The sequence below is a fragment of the Taudactylus pleione genome, unplaced genomic scaffold (assembly GCF_031769625.1).
Source record: "Taudactylus pleione unplaced genomic scaffold, aTauple2 ptg000016l, whole genome shotgun sequence".
In the NCBI taxonomy this organism is placed as follows: Eukaryota; Metazoa; Chordata; class Amphibia; order Anura; family Myobatrachidae; genus Taudactylus; species Taudactylus pleione.
In genome coordinates, this window is record NW_028284418.1 from 42,278,727 (window position 1) to 42,300,394 (window position 21,668).

At 42.0% G+C, this 21,668-nt stretch overlaps 1 protein-coding gene across 1 annotated transcript in view; it reads left to right on the forward strand.

Moving 5' to 3' along the window:
• MICU1 (mitochondrial calcium uptake 1) overlaps positions 1–21,668 on the forward strand; it is a 245,732-nt gene that overhangs the window by 164,170 nt on the left and 59,894 nt on the right. Inside the window, exon 9 of the mRNA XM_088475745.1 lies at positions 20,148–20,285. Within this exon, the coding sequence (XP_088331871.1) occupies positions 20,148–20,285 (138 nt within the window). The remainder of the gene's footprint in view (positions 1–20,147; positions 20,286–21,668) is intronic.

A 21,668-nucleotide genomic window follows, 5' to 3' on the forward strand; every position in this document is an offset into this window, starting at 1 on the left:
CAGGCCCATAGAACGATGCTAACTAGAGAAGGTGATTGAGATAAATTACTCCTTCAATGTGAATCCAGATGGATTTTTAAACTGGACACAGGGCCTGATTCAGACCCGCTCGCAACGCATAGCGCTTGCAAGCGGGTTGATGGTGGCCCAGTGCACTCGCTCCGTGGCTCACTACAAAAGGGGGTAGGCGTGGCGGGGGGGTGGCTTCACAAACGGAGGCGTTCCCATGCGAACGCCTGCCGTTTGTGGGCGGCCCCACTGACATCACCAGTGATGTCAGTGGGAGAGCTTCCGGCTCTATTAGATCTAGAAGCTCTCTGGGACTTGCGGCCAAGAGACCCTACCACAAGAGTCTCGTCGCAAGCCCCGATGGTCGCGATGGTCTTGACCATCGCGACCATCATCCTGGCCACTCGCAATAGCTGTGGGTGGTCACCCACAGCTATGCGAGCGGCCAGGAGGCCGCACAAAAAAACCCCAAAAACGTCCAGATTCAGAGCGAACGCTCTTTCAGAGCGTCCGGCTCTGAATCAGGGCCACAGTTTCCCCGTGGTGTTTAAAGAAATGCTTGGGCTCCAGTGTTTCATTTGATATTTATTATGTGATACTGTAACTCAGGTTTATTCAAACTATTGGTGTGTCATGTAAATTTTTTACCTACTAAATTTATGATTATGCTATTTGAGCTTTAGTATTTGAATACAGTATTGGATTATAGTTATTGATTTGGGTTATATGTCCACTGTTTTCGTAATATACGTCAAATATGAATCGGACATCGCTTACTCCACTCTAAGACGCAGCATCGGATCTTCTTGGTAGACCATCTGCAATCTGAATAACCCTGAGGTTACTTATATTCTCCATCGCAGACTCTGAGCCTGTCCCGGCACTCACAGAATGCAATAGTGACCATTTTCCGGAACTGATGCCAGCTAAGGCCCTCCCCAGCCTCAAAACTTTGGGGAACTTCTAACATCTGAGTAGTATAGAAACCATAGGGCTTGCCTACTACTCTGAATAAGACCTAATGGACTCAATCCAATTAGGTGTGAAGGGAGAATGTTGCCTCTGCAACGGCATAAAAACACCTGCAACGGCACAGCAATACGTGCCCCCTCGTGGTACGGTCTCACCCCGGACTAACATTTTTGTACACAGCCCTACGGGGCTGCGAACAAAAATCAGAGAGTTTGGCAGTACTGTAAGTGTGTAATACCGCACTTACTCTCTCCATGACCGGACTCATGCTAATCGGATTGAGCCCTCTGCCTCTTACTTTAATGAGCTCAACAGCTGGAGACATTTAGTAAAAACAATAAAATCTTGGACTGCGAACAGCATTCTCTAATTAGCGAGAGAGAGAGAGAGAGAGGTAAGGAATTAATTTTCACTATGGTGTTTAAGATGTTGCCCATGGAAAAATATCCTTTTGTAGCCAATTCTGGCCTCATAAAGATCACCGGATCTGAAAGCCAAACCAGCAGCTCATCTGAAGGAACCAAAAATACTGGAGAAACTCCTCATTAACTATCTCTGTTACTTCACGTGGTGGTGTCTTAACTGTGGAATGTGACTAGGCTAAACAATACTAGCTATGAAGGCTGGCTATACGTAGTCCTGTAACTGTCATTGAGGGCCACTTTCTGTCACAATTAAGGTTGCAATGACTGTGACTTGGTAACGTTAGTTTGTATGTAACTTTATTTGACTCTATGCCCACAACTGACTTTATTTTACTCTGCACCATTGCCTAGTCACAGAGATTGCACTTTGAATGTTAAGTGGGATGACCCTCCGTAATGATTTGGGGGCTACCTCTTGCCAACCTGCTAGAAAATGGTCAAACAATAACAGAGTTGTAGGGATAGTTGTCAACACGGCCTGTTATCCAGCAATGGTAGGCACAGCTCTATGCCATATAAAGTGCTTGGAGCCTAGATATTTCTCATTTGTTTATCTTTTGGTGTAATACCTGTGTATGTATATGACTACTTAACATATACTATTTTTAATGGATTATGAAGAGAATACATGCCCATATAAATAGCAAAATGGAAATAGTGAGTAAGTGTTTACATACTGAATTATTGCTATCTAATATTATACAGTATAAAATTAAGTCAAAATGAAAGCTTATGTCCTGCAGTCTTGAACGTCTTCCAAAATGTCATTACTCAGTATGTGATCCCCACATTTTGTGTAATAGTTATAGTAGTACAGCCCAGGGACCTATAAGAAAATCTGCATTTATAGCATGCAGTCAGTTTAGCTGGGAGAATGGCTAAGAGCACGAACAGTGTCTTCAGGCTGTGGTTTATTTTGCCAGTGCCCTTATGCACAATACAGGAGTCGCATATTTGAATAAATTGCTCATTAAGATATTAAAAAAAACCGACAGAGGGATGAATTACCGTAATTTCCTCCCATCTTCATAGTACTGCAGTGTATACTTCAGACTGCAGTGCCATGCTAGAGACAGGGATTTTAATGAATTATACTATTTCTTCCCAGGTTAACCCTTCTTCAGTTTCACTGGGGCACTTCGTTTCTCACTATTAGCACATGACTTCTTCTTTGTGTTTATATAATTCCCACTGTTCACATGGGTTATAGATTTTCATTTAAAATAAAAGGGAAAAAAAGCTCTGCCTATGTATGTACTGATGTACTGTAATCCCAACCATCGATTTATTCATGCACATGCAGTGGCGTCACAAGGTGGGTGCGGGCCGCACTCGGATGACACCAAAATGCCGTCTTCTCAGTGACTGACATGAACCAGGTGCTGCACTGTAGCATTACGTGCAGCACTGAGCTCCTGACACTGGCCCTGATTCAGAGCCGGACGCTCTGACAGAGCGCTCGCTCTGAATCAGGGCCGTCCTTCTGAATTTTTAGAGCGGCCTCCTAAGCTCTAGCGAACGGCCAGGAAGATGGTCGCGATGGTCAGGACCATCGCAACCGTCGGGCTTGCTTTGCATCGAGACCCTTGTGGTAGGGTCTCGTTGCCGCAAGCCCTGGAGTGCTTTTGGCTCTATCCGAGCCGAAAGAACTCCCACTGACATCACTTGTGATGTCAGTGGGGCCGGCCCCAGACGGTAGGCGTCATGGGAACTCCTCCGTCTGGCCAGCCACACCCCCGGCACGCCCACCAAAGGGGGCGTGCTGTCACTCACCATCGACAGCACGCCCCCTTTGTAGCGAGACCCGGAGCGACGGTTTGCCCATTGCTATCCCGGTCTTGCGCATGCGCACGACGGAACCGCCTCCGACGTGCGCACTGGGCCAACATCGACCCGCTTGCGAGCGCTCAGCGCTCGCGAGCGGGTCTGAATCAGGCCCACAGTGTGCAGTGCCGGCTCCATCACAGAGTGGTCCCCGGAGGCAGTCTAGGGATGGCCATCGGTGATTCATAATCATTGATGGTTTATGGCCGATTTCAAATATTTTTATCACTTTATCAGGGATGACCATCGGTTGGTGAAACTATTGATGGTCATCAATTGCATAGTTGGTTACGATCGATGGCCACTTGCTAAATCGCCATTGATGGTAACCATCAATGGTAACCACTCCGATGGAAGTCCGCACCTCTGGGACCCCCCCCTGAGTGATTACAACGCGGGATTCGGGCCACAAGGCCATGCACCCTATCCGTGAGGCCACAGCCCCTTTTTGTTGGCATGCATTACAGCCGTCCCCGCCGGTTGGGATACCACTGTGCACATGGTGAGCTTAACCAAAAGAACAGTGGGGGATTTACTTCTAAAATAGAGTAATCTTAATATGTCTGTATTACTATTCTCTGTTTGTGCATATATTCTGACTCGATTCACAAGAACTGATCTGTTTTATGATGGCATTAGCATACTTCCCAACTTTTAAGATTCCTGAAAGGCACTTTTCGAAAAGGGGGTGGAGCTTTGTGTAAAAGGGTCGTGCTATTGTAAAAACAAGGCGGAGCCTGGGAAAATGGGGTGGAACCTAGCTGCACTTACTGTCACTGTTGGGGTGTGCCCAGCACTCTCCGAGATGCTAGGCAGCCCCAGGCTCTCCCTACACTAGTGAACAGATGCATCTGTTCTACCTCTTGTGCTCCCCCCAACCCCACCTCCACTGCGGACTATGGGACAGGCCCAGATGGACAGTTGGGAGGTATGCATTAATAAATGGCTGAGAGGAGAAAGAACTTAACCTGTAACACAGATGTGAGTAAGGTTCTTTATTCATCTGCAGGCACTGTTGCTACATAAAATTGGTTGCAGGCTAGTTTAGTAATAAAGACAATGGACCAAATACTATAGCCTTCAAGCTGAACGTGCCATTTGTTAGGCAATTTGGCTGTGGGATTTAAAGTTGTGATTTTTGTTTTTTTTAGTGGGAAAACTAACCTGTTTTTGCCTTTTAAGAAAATTTGTCGCTTTAAATACAGCAGCAAATCTGTTACTACATTGAGCCCCAAGTTTGCTGTAGTTGTTGTGGAGTTAAAGGCTGCCCTCTTTGACATAGCATAGATGTTCCGTTAACTCCAACAGTTCAAATGTACACCCTTTCTGAAATGGAGACACTAAAGGCAAATTAAGCCTTTAACCAGTTCCATCCCATCAAGTAGCACCAGCCATCCAGAGCAGCAGCACCAAATGATAATGGTCTGTAGTAAGCTTTCTTAAAATATGTGAAAGACATAAAATTATCACAAAAGTTTTAAATATTTTAATATTAACATATTCTGTCATTGTCATAATACAGGGAAATAAATTAAGGAAATAAATTAAAAGTAATAAACAGCCCCTGATAGGTACCATTTTTATTATTTTAGCAAACAGAAACCTCTTGTAGCAGATGATCCCAAAATTATACTTTGTATGAACAATTTTTGAGTGTTTTTTAAAAAATTGTAAATGGCTTTTTTATTTAAAAAAAATTCATTTTGAAAATGTAAATTTTTTTATTTTTTTTTAAACATACTGCTGTGTTATATATCACATGACAGACCATAAAAAGAGGTTTAAAATGAGACCTTGCCCAACTCTTTAGCTCAATTAGGTGAGCTAAAAGTGCAATTTAAAAAACTGTTTATATAAATTTATTTCGTTAAAAAATAGCAGTTTTAAATGCATATAACTTCAAAACCAGTGTACTTATAAGCCTTACAATTTGGGTTTTTTCTTTACACCCATGGCAAGGTTTGTCATACCAAATTTTAATTGAAATTAGAGAATGTAAGGTAGATTTTTTGGGGGGAATTTGTGTTTATTTGATGCGGAATGATCCTTTCATGGCTTTAAGTGCCTAGAGGGTCTCATCTCCACTAACATCATTTAGATCCTCCTGGTTTATCGGGGGACTGTTTGGACATGCAGCATCAAAAATATATAAATGTTCTTTTACTTTAACATTGATTTTTGGGCATCCTCATTCAGATGCCAACTGACTACCATTTTGAATGAGAACCATTATCTAAGAGTGCTTCTCTTTCTATCTAGCTTCTCTATCTAAGAGTGCTTCTTTTATTTGAATTAATATTTTTTTTTATAAAAAAATCTTGTTGCTAATATAGTTATAATCTGTAATATAGATGTATAAATAACGTGTTTTGATTCCATCATCTATAATCAGTGAGTTCTAGAGATTGGTGACATTTAAAAAAGCACGTGGCTTGTGGCCTTGTGCATTTATTTTCATGGAACTCTTTGGGGACTTATATAGTTATAAATTACAGTAGGGGATGCATTATGTATAGCGTAATCACTCTGTCTTTGCCTGTTGTCTTCCAGTTCTTGTTCCCTCCTTGTGAATGTAACAGCACTGTAATATATGTTTCTATCAGCATAATACATTACTGCAACAAAAAGAGACCATTGGGATACGTAACAGTCAGGCATTCATCTTCGTTGTCGTCTGCAATTGGTTTTTACACCCTCTGTGTACAATCGTCCATCAAGTGGATACCAGAATGCATTTTTTATAAATCTGTCCTGGCACATTAGCGGTTCCTAAAACTCAACCATGTGTACCAAATGTAACCTTCATGTTCCCTTATTCTTTAAAGGCTACCAACATGCTTTAATACAAATCAAACAAATGTACTTCTAGCCTATTTTGAAATTATACAATCTTTGTTTAATTTTGTAAGTGCTGTATTGTACATAAAACATGCAATTATATTGTTTGTACATATTAATTCCTATACTTAATTTTAATTTGTTAGTGCCTTTCTTGTACTGAACTCGATGTAAAGAGGCACTCCCTTATTATCAGAGCTTTACCATTATCAAGTGACTAGCCTCTTAAGTTGAAGCCAAGATGTGTGTTTTTTTGCAAGGTGTTTTTCACTATAGAAATGTTTATACTACCAGGCACCATAGGACTAAATAGGAAAAAATTACAGAGCGACATAAAATCTTAGCGGGGAGATGGTGGCATTTTGACAGAGACAGAGGTTGATAGAAAATTTTAGAACAGATCACATAAAATAGTACCAAATGCCAGAATAATTAAGAAACAGTTGCAGCCAACTTCCCAAGAAAGAAATTTTGGATGAACATACGGGTAGGGTGTACAATTTCAACAGCTAGCACAGATCACAAAGAACAGCTGGTTTATTGAGATAATGGTCTCAGAATTACAGGCAGATAGATAGTAATGAACTTTATTGGCTAATGATACAGAGTAACAGATACACATCTGACAATTAGTCCATTTACAAGCCACAATGATTGCGGGGCAAAGCAGACTGGCCCTGTGGTAGAGGAACACGTACAAAATCTGACTCTGCTGTACAGAGCTGCGTCAGTGGTTGTCATGTAGATACAACTCCCATGGCACTCAGCATAAAATTCTAAAACAAACATAAACCCATTGATCCGTTACTTACAATTTAGTCCCGGCAATTTAAATGTCCGCTGAGGAATGGTGGTGGGAGAACAAAAAGCATATTTACATTTTCCGTTTATTGGTATGTACATTAAAATGTCTCTCTGTGTTTTAAAGCTTGTGTAACCTGTCCTCTGGCAGTTTTTAAAACACCCCGCCTGCTCAATAAGAGTTATTGTTCTTCTGGCAGCCGTGCAGCAAACAGGAATAACCTGTCCCCTTTGTGTGTCATATGAGAGAAATACAGCCATCATTTGTCAAATATATTATTATTATATTTCTAGTTTGATCAGGTGGAAAGTGATTGCGATCAGGCCATCTATGAATCTATGTACATACAATACATTTGAGGTGAAATAGATAATTTTATTATTTTTAGGATATATTTTCAAAGCTAGAAACCTATACAATACAAGAAAGAGCAAAACTATATGGCAGCTGGATTCAATGGGGCACATCTTGTGCATGCTGACCAAAGAAAAACTACAAATATTTTAGGTGTCTCCATGCAGCAGTATCACAGGCAGTATTGGTCAGTGCACTCGGTATCACAGAACGGCCCAGATTCCATAGTGTCTTTTGCCATGTCTGTGACAATATGCTAATGGTAGTATCAGCGCTGCTACCCTGGTGTACAAGCGTTAGTCTGAATGTGCAAGGACTGTGACGCCCACTTTGAGTGTCTTTAGACCAGTGGTGGGAAACCATTTTTCTGCCAAGGACCATTTGGATATGTATAACAACATTCATGGGCTATACAAAATTATCAACTTAAAAATTAGCATGCTATATTTGATCAAAAATGTAATTAACTCACCTCTAATATGATGGCTTATCTTTGGTGGCCTCCGGCAGCCAAGAGGAGGGGGAGGCTGTCTGTATGTCGCCAGGCAGAGTCTGGAGGGGCAGTCCTGACGGTCATGTGACAGGCAAGGTGGAGTGGCGGTCCTGGGGTCCTCTCAGTCCAGCACTGATGTATCCAGCCCTGCCCTGCTGATGACAGCCCTGTACGCCTGCTGCGCTGCCTGCTACTGCTGAGGGGAAGAGAGCTACAGCCCGGGTAGGGCCAGCCCAATTTTGCGGGCCGGACGTTCCACATCCCTGCTTTAGAAGCTGTAATATAGCTTAGTGCATCATTAGACACCACCATTGAAAAATGCACCAGACCTATGGTAGGTGCAGATTTTCCATCCGAGTATGGCCTCCAACATGAGCGAATAGGCATCTGCAGCCACTTCGGCAAAACTCCCATTACACGCCCATAAGATGGACCATTTTTGTGCATAGTGAATAGCCACTTCTCATTCCCCACACAGGAACGCCCAGCACCTTTCCATTACATTTCTGATACCATACATCTCAATCACAGCTACACCTCTGTACAGTACGTATTCCCCGTGAGATGCATGTGCTGTGACTGTTTAGCAAATTAGACGCATGTGCTGTAGCAAAAACTCCATGAACACTGTGTTTTTGATGGAAAGACTATCCCTAACAATTATGACTTGCAGGATAAAACAACTGTACCTTTTTCCTAGAGAACTATAATGTTCTATGTAAGTATACTACATGACAAGATCTGACTTTAGGGGTCTATTTATCAAGCATTTATTTCATAAAATTATATAGAAACTGCAGTTTTTGCATAATTTTTTTTGAATTGTTGATATATACTTACAGCCTAATGCAGGAGATTTCAGACTGCAGTCTCCATGATTCTCAATGTGGACTATGGTCTGTCCCCTATGTACCAAACTGTGAAATCCTTAGATGGCGTAAACAACTTTAATCCTATGGAGGACATCTCTCAGGAGAGGGATTTTATGATCCCTCTCCTGCAGCCTCTGGCTGGTACCCAAATCTGCCTGATTCAGTTTGGATCGCAGTTGCTAATATGCACGCAATCGGGTGATTGTTGCGTTCTGCGTATGCATCGCAATGCACGACCTGGTCATTGTGATCGGCACTGCAATCGCATTGACCACGCAGACCCATCGCAGAGTGATTGACCGGAAGTGCCGTTTGTGGGTGGTGACGGGGGTAGTCGGCGAAACGCAGGCGTGCCAGTGCGTTTGAACGCCCTTGCAGGGGCGTGCACAAATTAGCCACTGCGATGCCCTATGGAGCCTGAGGCCTCATAATGTGCAATGAAGTTACCAATTTCTGAGTAAGGTCAGAGCTTGTGCAAGAGTGTGTGAGGCTGCGATAGTACATGTACCGATGTTTTTGCAGTCATGCTAAACATTACGGATGTGTGTAAGTAAAGTGGGCGCCCTTATGTAGTGCTGCGACGGCATAGCGATCGCAATGAATTAGCATACTATCGCAGTTGAACTGTGTGCGTAATCGCTATTGCAATCAGCAGTGAATCAGGCCCACTGTGCACATGTGCAGTGCCAGTTTTCCTGGAGGAGGGAACTCTTAAATGTAAAATACTCCTCCAATAAGCTGGGTATGTAACTCGCAGGGGCAGCAGTTAGTGCTACCGCTGTTCCTGCGAGTTAACGACATTGAGCACACCCCTGCCGGGGACACACTAAACGATGTCGCTCATGGAGCAAATAGTCTAGTGTGTATGCCCCTTAATTCCTTCTTTCCCAGTGTATTTGAGAAACTCTCAAGCTGTCTCTACAATCATAAACAGACAACACGGGTAGGAATATTGGACTGTCATGGAAATGTGGTGTACATTGCTTAAAAGAACCTTGAATAAATATATGCAATTTTTTCCCATATACATCTCGAGATGTGTTAGCATCTGTAGCATATTTGCTACTAGTCATCTTCATCCTCATCACCTTGCACTTGAACCTCCCCTATACTAGGTGCAAAAGGGATGTTTCTAAACAAGTTTTGGTTGTGTCAAGGTTAGTGCAGCCCGTATTTATGCGAACACACCATCTCTGCTTAAGTGAGTACTCCCCATCACAATCCAGTTTTGTGCATTGTTGTATGTTGGGTCAGCCCGAAACTGTCTGCCTACATTATATGTGGGTGCCATCTGGCCTATAAGGAGGTAATGGGGAAATGGGTAGTGGGCAGCAGACAGACAGCTAACTGGTGTAATAGGAAGATGGCAAACACTATTTCCGTAGTAAAGCAAATGGTTAAATGGTCTATATGGTAAATATGATTAATGATAATACCGTACTGCATTTTCTGTTCACTTATTTTACACACTCATTTTTTTTTTTTAACCATTATACTTTAGCTTACCACAAATAGTACATTATTCTGAATTCCCGATAGACCATCTGACTGACTGCAGTAGGAATATCTGCAGATTATGCTTTATATTCAGAGGCCTGAACAGATTTTTCTAAATCCCGTTGGGTTTAGTGCGCATTTTATTTTGTAGGCAGCATTGTAAAGGTGATAAGAATATTGTGGCATAGAATAAATATACACAACAAGATGCAATATGCTACCACTGCGGCTCGCTACTGCTGGCGCCCTAAGGAATTTCTACCTCAAAGTGAAATAGATTAATTTCATAACCGTACTGTATGTGATTAGGTACAGTGATTGACAGCATTAGTTGTCTCATAATGACAAAGCAGTGCTCAGCCTTTAGATTTTTGAAGTATTGGATTTAGCAAGTGTGTTCAATACTATTACACATATACTATTACACATAATATTGTCATGAGAGTACGGTGTCTTGAGGAAAAACATGCACATACTGTAGTTAGTTAGAGAACTAGATGAAGGATAGAAGACCTCATTTGAGAGGAGAGCGAAGATTTCCGCACTAGCTAAAATAGTAGAACGTACTACTAATCTAGTTGTGGTCAAGCAATTATGTCCTGATTACGTTTTAATTGGTGGCGCTCCCAAATAGTAAGTCCGATATTAATTCAAAAAGGAAGGAAGAAATAAAACACACTCAGTGACAGGGGCACTCTTACAGAATTGTATGGTTACACAGTATAAAACTTAATTGTATTATACCAATAAAATATCATACAACAAAAATGGTGAAACAAAAATAGTTCTGAGATGTGATGTGATTAGATGTCACATTTATGCAAACACATGGTTTTTATATGTGTTTAAAGAGGTGAAAATTAAAGACAAATTGACACAGATAAGATATTACATTATAATAAAATCACATAATATAAAATACACCAGAACTCACTCGTAAAGAGGTCTATTCTGCAAGATTTCATGCTTATTAGCATTGATGCATAAAGTCTTTAATAGGTACAGGCAGTACTGCAAATGATGTAGTGTATTGGGAGAATTGCGTTCCAAATTCTACCTCTCACTGTGTGTCACTGAACTCTGAGTGATGCCTCCTGCTGCATTACTTATCTGAGCTGCGGTGTACAACTCAGCGTTGGATACTCTGCGGGAGCATCAGCTGGCTAAGGTGACCCATGGGGTCACGCAAGCCGGCCGCCACAGATTAGAGGAAGAGGCCAGGAAATCTCCGTCAGACGACGGAAATCATGGTCTACTCCCTCCCCTCCCCAATGACGACAACACGCCTCCGTTTCGGGAAACAGAGGCCATCGCCGCCCCTCCCTGCCCACAAACAGCAGGAGACTGGTAATCTCTGACAGTCTGCTGTCAGTCAGTGTGCGGGGTCGCAGACCCGTTCTGCACATGCTCAGAACGGGTCAGACGCCTGCGCAGATTCCCGATCAGCAGGAATCTGTGTTCAGCAGTGTACTAGCGTGCGCTGCTGAATAAGGGCCTGATTCAGCAAGGAACGCAGTTGCTTATACTACGTAGAAAGAAGATTGTCCCATACGAGTGCACAGCAGTCTCACAATAATTATAGCTAAAACTTAACTTTTATTGTAATAAGATTAAATTTAATCAGAGATTGGTGAGCTATTGTGGACCATTCAGTTATAATTCCCCCATATATCTCTGGTATTTGTAGATCATTTAGGGATATACATAATCTTTACTTGACCAACAGAGATTGGTTTAATACAGGTGATCCTAACACTAATTAAGCTGGTTTGAGATGATGTCAGGTTAGAAATAAATAGAGAGATAACTATAATCTGTACATTTCTCTACCAGCATAAGAATTAATATTTAGGCATATAAGCACTGGCACAATTTTATATATTTGAATCACCTTTCCATACTTTATATTTCACACTTTAATAATTTGCTTTGATTTTGCTGTGTTTTAATACCACTTGAGTGGATATGATTACAATAAAAGTTAAGTTTTAACTATAATTATTGCGAGACTGCTGTGCACTCGTATGGGACAATCTTCCTTCTTTCTACTTAATATATATTTTTGTGTCCCGGAGGAGCACCCCCACCACATATAATAGATGATATCATGTATCAGAATTAACCAATAGTGGGGTGAAGTCTAACTAATTTTCCCTTCTCCTTTTTCTATCCCTTTGAAAATGTGATATTAGTAGCAGTTGCTTATACACTCTCAATCGGCTGGTTGACGCGTTCTGCGCATGTGTATGCAGTGCACGTGCACGAACAAGTCAATGCGATAGGGACTGCGATCGCAGTGACTACGCAGACCCATCACAGTGTGATTGACAGGAAGTGCCGTTTGTGAGTGGTGACGGGGGGGTCGGCATAACGTAGGCATGCCAGTGCGTTGCAGGGGCGTGCATAAATTAACCACTGCGATACCATACGCAGCCTTAAGCCTCATAGCGTGCGCTGAAGTAAGCAATTCCTGATGTTTGACCTGCCTTAACTGCGTGAGGCTTCGATGGTACTCGATTGTACCGATGTTTTCGCAGTCTTGCTAAACATTACGCATGTGCGTGTAGGTGAAGTGGACGTCCGTATGTAATGCGGCGGCATTGCAATCGCTATGGATTAGCATATATTCGTAGTGAAACTGCTTGCGTACGCTATATTGCGATCCGTAGTAAATCAGGCCCTAAGGCCCATAGTTCCTCTCTCCACTGAGCCCAGCAGTATGGCTGGCAGTACGGTATCTTTAGGGCCACTGTCTGCTGTATTATAAAAGTAGTAAGGCACTTTAGTGCTTTGGATCGATTTGGATTAGCAATCAACATTTAGTAGCCCAAATACAAAGCAATTTAATGTAATGGTTGGTTGCTTTCTTGTAATACATTTGTGGAAGTTACCAAGTTATGGCTGTAATCCTAATATAATGTGGTGTGATTATACAGAATAGTTATGTGGCCAGTTGTATCCAAATGAAGGTTTATTTTGAGTTATGTGTAGGATTTTAACAGGTCTATAAAATCATTTCATTGTTTTTCCATAATACATTCATAGTGGGGGTTTATGGTATATGTATGCTGGTAAGTATGTCTTCCTTTTCTTTCATGGTTGTTAGTAAAATTGTTGGTGACAGGTAATAAGGGTTAAGTCCATGAAAATTTCATCTGCTGCTTCAGCCTTGTTTTCTTGTTGGCGTTCTACGGATTTGCTTGTCTGTTCTGATTACCGTAATCTATTCCGCAGCTCTATCTCATCACTTGTGCAGCACATTATATATTTTATCCCCCCCCAGTATATATTAATAGAAGATGAAAACAAGATTGGGGGATACTTGTGGTTTTAGAGGAGATTTATATATTGCTTAACTACGATCAGTGGCACCAATTATTTTTTATTTACGGAAAAGGTGTTTGTAAAAATCCCAAATGGGGGATGGATGTTTCTACAGATAACTGGGTATTAGTTTTATTTGGTACATGCTTCCCAGTGTGTGCACTTCCCCCAGGTGCCAAATATATTCTGGAACTACACCTTAATTTACTTTGTTTAAACAAAGTAACCGCCATGGTTCTTCCACTCCTGAGTATACATTGTAGGAAATCTCCGAAAGAATGATGTGCATTGTGTATTATAAAATACATACTACAGTATTTAGACCCAATAATGTCCAGCATATTATACCTTGGAGTGACCAGCATATAAGCCAAGCAGTAATGCCCATCTATTTCATCTATCTCCCTGAGCTGTGACTTGCATTGTCTGTGAGCTGGTGACACAGAGCTTAGTGGTGTGTGCCTCTATCCCTACTATGTAGTACAGTTATGTCTTATTGCTCTACAATAGTGGCACAGTCTTTATAGAGAAAAGGCATTGCTGGTAACAGCACTGTGGCAGAAATGAGGATCTGTACCACAGTGTGAGTATATAGAAAATATACAAATGTCTCATGTAGGCTAATATACAGTATATTATTTCCAGCTTTTCATTTTCCCCAAATTGTGTCCTTATTTAAGATCCTTGATAGCTGAAATACTACAAGGCTGACTTCTCTATTACCGCTAGTAAATTAGCTATCTGAAACCCAATCCTTGTTTAATTTCACTCCAGTATTATGCCTGAACTGGCTGTAGGTGTCTGTGCCACATAATAGAAAGCATTAGGAGGAAGATGCTTGAATCCACTTGAAAATGACTGCAGCTGCTCATATGTATTCCTTTCCAACTTGATATAGCTACTGAATTTATTTCTGTCCTTGCCCAGAGGATCCAGCCGTGTACCCTGTAGTCAGGTGTTAGTGTATTGGAAAGGTTTAGTGATTTGTTTAATAAACAAAATCAATTTCACATTGGAGAGTATATAACCTAGAGTTTGGAATCTGTCTTCAGAACAGAATAGTTATATAAAAAAATAGATACAAATGTCTGCGTAATGGGATTGTTTTGTCAGAGGCCGTGTTCGCCTAGCAAGATTTTCTTTTGTGTACGGTTTATCAGCAGTAAATGGGCAGAGAATTGCCTGTTGAAAAGATATTAGGTGCTTTCTATATTCTGTTACAATATTATGTTGGCAGAGTTTGGCCAGTTGGACAATTTATTTTCTCTTGATCGTTTTAGGATTGGATTTACCAAATCAAAATATTTTTCACATATTTATCACTTTAATTTGACACCAGTTTTATTGAGATTGCATAGTATTTCACTGCTGTAAGTTTGCAAAGGTATACTGAATTACAGATGGGCCCAGTTAGTAGGTTGCTCATAGCGCGCCATTCCAGGCCTCTGTGTCACGCCATGGAACGTTACGTGATGGCTGTACTGTGGTATTCTACAACGAAAGATAAGCCATGGCATGTAATACACTGCTTAACCTCTAGGTGGCGAGTGCTCCACTGATGAAATTTGTACTACTGAATACCACACTGTTAAAGTGGATGGCCCTGTAATGTGTACACTACAATGTCTACTGTATAGCGGAAATGCCAAGTGGTGGGATGTCAAGAGAAATGTTTCGAGTTTAGGGTCAGGGACATTGCAGCACAGTAATAGAGATTAGTCTACAAACATCTATCCTGAGTGCACTACAAGTTGCTCCACCCATAGCGCAGGAGTGCTGTGTGACTCTGTAGCGACGAGCATCTTTTTGTGCGTCTTTTTTACCTTCAAATGTGTCTTATTGGCCCAAGTGGCTTCTGCTGATTAAAATTATATCCAGTATGCCTATGTTCTGTGAGAGAGTGCGGGACTCCCAAGGTGCAACCTTAACCACTAGCCCACACACACCAGCCATGTTGAGAGCTGTACCTGTCGTGTATGTGTATGTGAGGTGTGTGAATTAAAGCAGGCAATGTGTACAATGTCAAAAGCTGGCAGTGTTACAATCGCTGATACTGTAACGTAACGTAGCGTTTCGTGTGCAGATACACCCGCACTTGCTCACAGAACATAGGCACATAGACATGCTGCATATTATTTTAATCCGCAGAAGCTGCTTGTGTTATCAATTCGCATCGCTGTGTGATTCAGATGCGTTTTAAGGTAAAAAGTCTCACAAAAGACATTCGCGCTACCGAGTCATGCCATATTAGTATAGTACATGTAAACACATTCATCACATCTCAGTGAAGGCTGTGCATGCATGTGACCCCTGTCTGAGCCCTTGAGACAAAAATATAATTTTTTTTTCTTAAAGTACAGGACTCAAACACAATACCGTATTGTAATTATTTAATACTTTATTACACATTCTTCTACAGCCCTGATTCCATAACCAAAATGCTGTACTATCGTGTACCGAAACACAGCTTCTGTCAGTCAATCATCGGGTGGTGATACAGAAAATGCATTGGAAATCTGATGCATTCGCTGTGTAGTTTAGGAAAAGTGACACCTGGTGGACAAAAAGTTGTATTACACGATGTGACTTTTTTCAAGTGCTACGCTACGTTCCGTTACGAAACATTGTGTGGCGCGACTCAAGGCGTTCTGTGGGGCGCGAGATGCATGGCGCGCTACATGGCTGTATGGAGCAACAAACTAGCTGGTCACATCTGTAGGGATGTGTAATCCTGTAGTATAAAACGCAGCAGCACAGTGAAAATATACATATCTCTTTCCCCTAATTGACAACTTAGAGCCCATTCGTTGGTGACTAGTTTAGAATACAAGACCAATTGCTTGATGGCCATGAGTGCAACACATAACACATTAAAAATATGTAGCCAGGCCTTGGTTCACAAGTGTATTTACTTACTGGTCTTCTCTTGCCAGTTCCTGAGTCTGTAAGCCGTTGCTAAAATAGCAGCTCTCTTTCTTATCCTCTAGTCCAGAAGCCAATCGGGGATCAGGGACACAGGAATCTGAATGCTATCATACAGTTATTTGACAGAATTAAAGTCAAGAAAAATCAGTTTCCTCCCTGAACTCCATTCTAGGAATATAGTGTAGTTTTGGAAATGGAAATACAATCTGCCATTGTCAGCAGAGGCCAGTAGTAATTCTGACTATGGAAGGGCACTCAGGATCTTAGTGACTAAGGGGCTGATTCAGCCCCGCTCGCGAGCGCATTGCGCTCGCAAGCGGGTCGATGGTGGGCCATTGTGCACGCGCGAGCCCCGGAGCAAGTGAGAAATCACTCGCTCTGGGGCTCGCTACTAGACGGGGCGGCTGTCGATGTTGATCGACAGCTCGTGGGGGTGGGGTGGCTGCACAAACTGAGGCTTTCCCGAAGGAACGCCTGCCGTTTGTGGACGGCCCTACTGACATCACTAGTGATGTCAGTAGTGGACTTCCTGCTCTATTAGAGACCTGAGACCCAACCACAAGGGTCTCCTTGCAAGCCCAATGGTCGCGATAATCGCGACCATCGCCAGGCTGCGCACACACGCTGTGGGTGGTCACCCACAGCTGTGCGAGCGGCCCCGAGGCCGGTAAAAAAAAAAAGCCCTGATTCAGAGAGTGCGCACGCAGATAGCGTGCGCCTCTGAATCAGGCCCTAAGTGCTTACGTACATTGATTCTGAATAGTAAATTGAAGCAGGCTGCAGAGCTTTTCTCAAAAGCTCTTTCAGTGCCTCTTTGTCAGGCCAGCCCTGTAGATTTATTTTAACAGCTCAGGGCCACAGCCTCTTATTATGGGCCTTATTTAGGGGTTTATGTATCAAGCAGTGAAAAGCGTGGACAAGTGGACCAGTAGAGAAGTTGCCCATAGCAACCAATCAGGTTCTACCTTTTATTTTATAGTCTGTACTTGAAATATGATACTTCAAAGCTGAGTGGTTGCTATGGGAAACTTCTCCACGGGTCCACTGGTTCACTTCTCCACGCTTTTCACTGCTTGATACATAAACCTCTTAGAGTTGTAAGCAAACCTAATCACAAAAAAATCACATACTGTATCTGCATCCTATACAGTTAGCCCCATTCACGTGTGTAGCTGTGTTTCTCTCCCTTTTATGTACCAGGGTCTAATGCAGCTGAAGTACGACTGCAAGTGTGTTGTATGAAGCAGTGAAAAGAGTGAAGTGTGCCAGAGGTGAAGTTGCTCATGGCAGCCAATCAGCTTTGAGGTTGCATTTATCAAGGACATATAAAATAATAGGTAGGAGCTGGTTGCCATGGGTAACTTCTCTTCTTTCACACTTTTCCACTCTTTTCACTGCTTCATACATCTACAGTTCTCAAAAAGCTACAAGTGGCAGTTCACAATGCAAATACAGTACAGTTGTTGGCTGGATAGTGCATATAATGGCTTGGTACATCTGAAATGCTAAGCAGATACAACTATAGTGTTTTTTTTACAACAAGCAGTTTATTTTTTTTTTATTGTACTGTATGTAACAAATCAGACAACATCAGTCCAACATTCTCGACTTTTAGAGAACCATTTTAGTTGCACATGGCGTCAGAACATCCTTACTGTACTTTGGCTGTGTCTGCACGTCCATTACACTGCCCACATATGCACGTCCATTCCAGCATCAATCCAGGCCCCCTATCCATATGCAGTCGCAGGTTCAACATACACATGAAAAAAGACACGTATAGAGAAAATTCACACATGCACATTAATCAAATAATTTATGGCCTAAGAAAGCTGGAAATCATGTTTACTTCTGACTCTGAATAATGTCCTATGTATATAGAGAACCTCTTACTTTAAAGAATAATTTTTTTATTTTTTATTTACTGAGCCCATGTTTAAAAAAAAAAAAAAAAAAAAAGTACCACCCATACAACATTATTCAAGGGTAAATATTCTCCCTCGTGTATATAAAAATCTGCTTTACTGTACTTTAAAATGTAGAATTCATAGAAAACTAGTTTCAAATACTTTTGTGAGAAACTGCAATATTTTTCATGAGCCGTTTGTGACTGAATGGAATTTCTTCTAGTACAGAGCTCAGTGATGAACAGTAAACCGGTGACAAAAGTTTGATTAATTGCTGTACTTTGCAGAGCACTATAAAAGACTAAGTTATGCACTTTACATGAAAATTTCTGCAAGAGATAGTCACAGTTCCTTATCTCATGTGACCACAGCTCCTCACATTTGTGCGCTCAGAGGTCAAACGCAATTGATTTAATTGACTTTTCAGTGTGTGACAGTGTAAGGAGACTGATTCTTTTAGCATTCCCTTTGGAATGTGGCTGGTGGTGAATATAAAGTGTTTCTCTATCTGATTTTACTTTTATTTATTCCTTGACATAACCACTTGAATTATTTCTGTCATAAAAAGAACAAGCATTTTGCTTAGGCGATTAAAGTGTATCTGTTGGTTTAGCCAAACCGCATTCAGCCATTTTGTGAGTACAGCTAAAATATTCAACCTATTAATTCATTAGGAAAGGCAATCCCTTTTTAATTTATAGACAAAATATGGATGCAGCTACCTCACAAAATGGCTGCTTCCACTCTGTGTAGACCGTTTAGGCAACCTAATCCACTTCAGGTGAAATCTCAATTTTAGGATGGCCTCACATTATTCTGAATCAAAGAATGAGACATTTTTCTGTAATAGCATGTCTGCAGGCATTTTAAACAAACTATGAACAATAACAAATCAAATTAGACCAGGCAAGAAGGAGCCTGGGGCTGCAGGTGAAGGCTCGAATGACCGCTTGTTGCTCATCGCTGGTGTAGATCAACACTGGTACACTTAAGGGGGAAGGGATTCATTTAACCATGATCATAATTTTTTTGGGGAAAAATAGTACTTTTACGCATTTTTACGCTTTGGGCAATTCAGTTAGTCCGTTTTTTGCGCCTGTAAAATTATCTGTTTTTGGGCAAAAACACAGTGCGGGACTCATTAGCCCCATCAACTGAACGGGTGTTAATTAATCGCCGGCCCGTATTCAATTAGCAATGCTTATCGGGGATTTCTTTTCAGGTCTCCTGAGACCTCAAAAGAGATCCCCATTTACTGTGTAGTTATCAGATGATAACTGCGAGTTAACACACAGGTCAGTGAACTTATCACAGATCCTGTGCGTTAACGCCCGATAACTCATGTTACCACACGTGTTTAATGTGCGTTAAGGCTATCGGGCGAATGCGGAAGGGTTATTGAATAGCCCCAGCCATTAAAGTCCGAGGCTTCCTCCCATTATTACATGCAGTAATTAACCGCGGGTAACTGAATTCCCCCCATAGAATCCATGATAAGGTCACGGACTTGTGTGTTTTCACAGCCGGCTTCTTGAAAGCTGATTATCGGGGATTTTTTTTTCAGAGCCTGCTGGAATCCTGAAAAAAAACCCTGGGAAGTGCTGTCGGGAGCTGCACTTCGTGGCTAATTGGATCACCACGGGGGGGGGGGGGGGGTCAATTAGCCTGTGGTAAATTACCACGGCTAGTGGAATTCCCTCCTTAAAACTCTGGGGTTTTTTTTTCCATTCTTCCATATTCTGGATTAAGCTTTAAGTCCTAATAAAGCAAGTGGTGATTTAACATTTTGCAAGTGCAGGTGGCCTGTTCATTTTCACTACATCATGATTTTTGTAATGAAAATGTCACTACTTTGTTCTAACACTGTTTTGTGGTAAATTAACTCTGATGTTTTATCCTTTTCAGTTTGAACGCCATGATCCAGTGGATGGTCGCATCACCGAGCGCCAATTTGGCAGCATGCTCCTGGCATACAGTGGGGTGCAATCCAAGAAACTCACACTCATGCTAAAGCAGCTGAAGAAACTTTTTAAGGATGGAGAGGTGAGTTCTGAACTCTGTCTCTGTTTTGCTATTTTAGAATGATATTGACACCGTGTTTATTGCTGTAACATACAAGGCAGTGTTTCAGTAACATTATGTTGCACTATTTTTGCATTACAATTAAAAATGTTTCATTGAAATGTAGACTAAATTTATGAGTTCAGTTACAGTAAAATAGTGCTGTTTATGTTCAACAAAATACATGAACCAATATTCATGTTTTGAGAATGTTTACATTTCATAAGAGGTAGGAGCAGTGGCAGACTGGAGCATGAAGGGTCCACAGGGGAATGCAATAATAGAGGCTCACAAAGGGGTGTGGCCAGTCACTGGGGGGGGGTGGGGGGGGGGAATGTTGCCAGCAAGACTGTATTGATATAATCTATGACCATTATATATACTAATAATAGAATACTATAAAACTCAATTTCAGATACTGCTAATTATTTACGTACATCTTACTTAAGTGCGCTACAAGTCAAGTTAAACATAACGCATGAGCATTGTGACACTGTAACATAGCATTTCGCATGCAGATACACCCGCAGTTGCACACATAATATGGGCATGGGCTGCTTGTGCTTCCTATTTGCATTGCTGTGTAAATAAGATGCATTTGAAAGTAAAAAGTTGCACTAAAAAACACCCTGTGATACCGAGTCAGACCACAGCATGACGCGACTAAAAGGACTGCTTAAGGTGAAAGGAAATCGGATGTATTTGGGCACATCTGTATATATACAGATGTGTCCTGCTACATCTTTACTGATCGCGACGCTGGTGCGAGCGCAGTATGCGTATCCACTCGCGAGCACACGCCTCGCGCCATGTGTAGCACGATGTGCTGCGTACGCAGCAAAGATGTAGCAGGACACATCTGTAGTTGGAGAGGTCAGTGATATACTCCTGTGCATGACAGTCAGTTATGAAGTCAAGGTTTGTTGTGGGCATGGAGGGGGTCATATGGAGGCAGTGTAGTGTGTGGTATGGAGGAGCCAGGGGATAGTACAGACTGGAGCGAGGTAGTGTTTGATTTGGAAAGATCAATAATGCAGATAGATAGTGGTAAGTATGGAGGAGTCAGGGAGGTAGTGCAGGGAGCTAATATTTGGTAAGGAGGGGTCAGGGGGTAGTGCAGCTAGGTAGTGGTGAGTATGGAGGCATCACAGAGGTAGTGCAGCTAGGTAGTGGTGAGTATGGAGGGGCCACGGAGGTAATGCAGCTAGGTAGTGGTGAGTATGGAGGGGTCACGAAGGTAGTGCAGCTAGGTAGTGCTGAGTATGGAGGCGTCACAGAGGTAGTGCAGCTAGGTAGTGGGGAGTATGGAGGCCTCACGGAAGTAGTGCAGCTAGGTAGTGGTGAGTATGGAGGGGTCACGGAGGT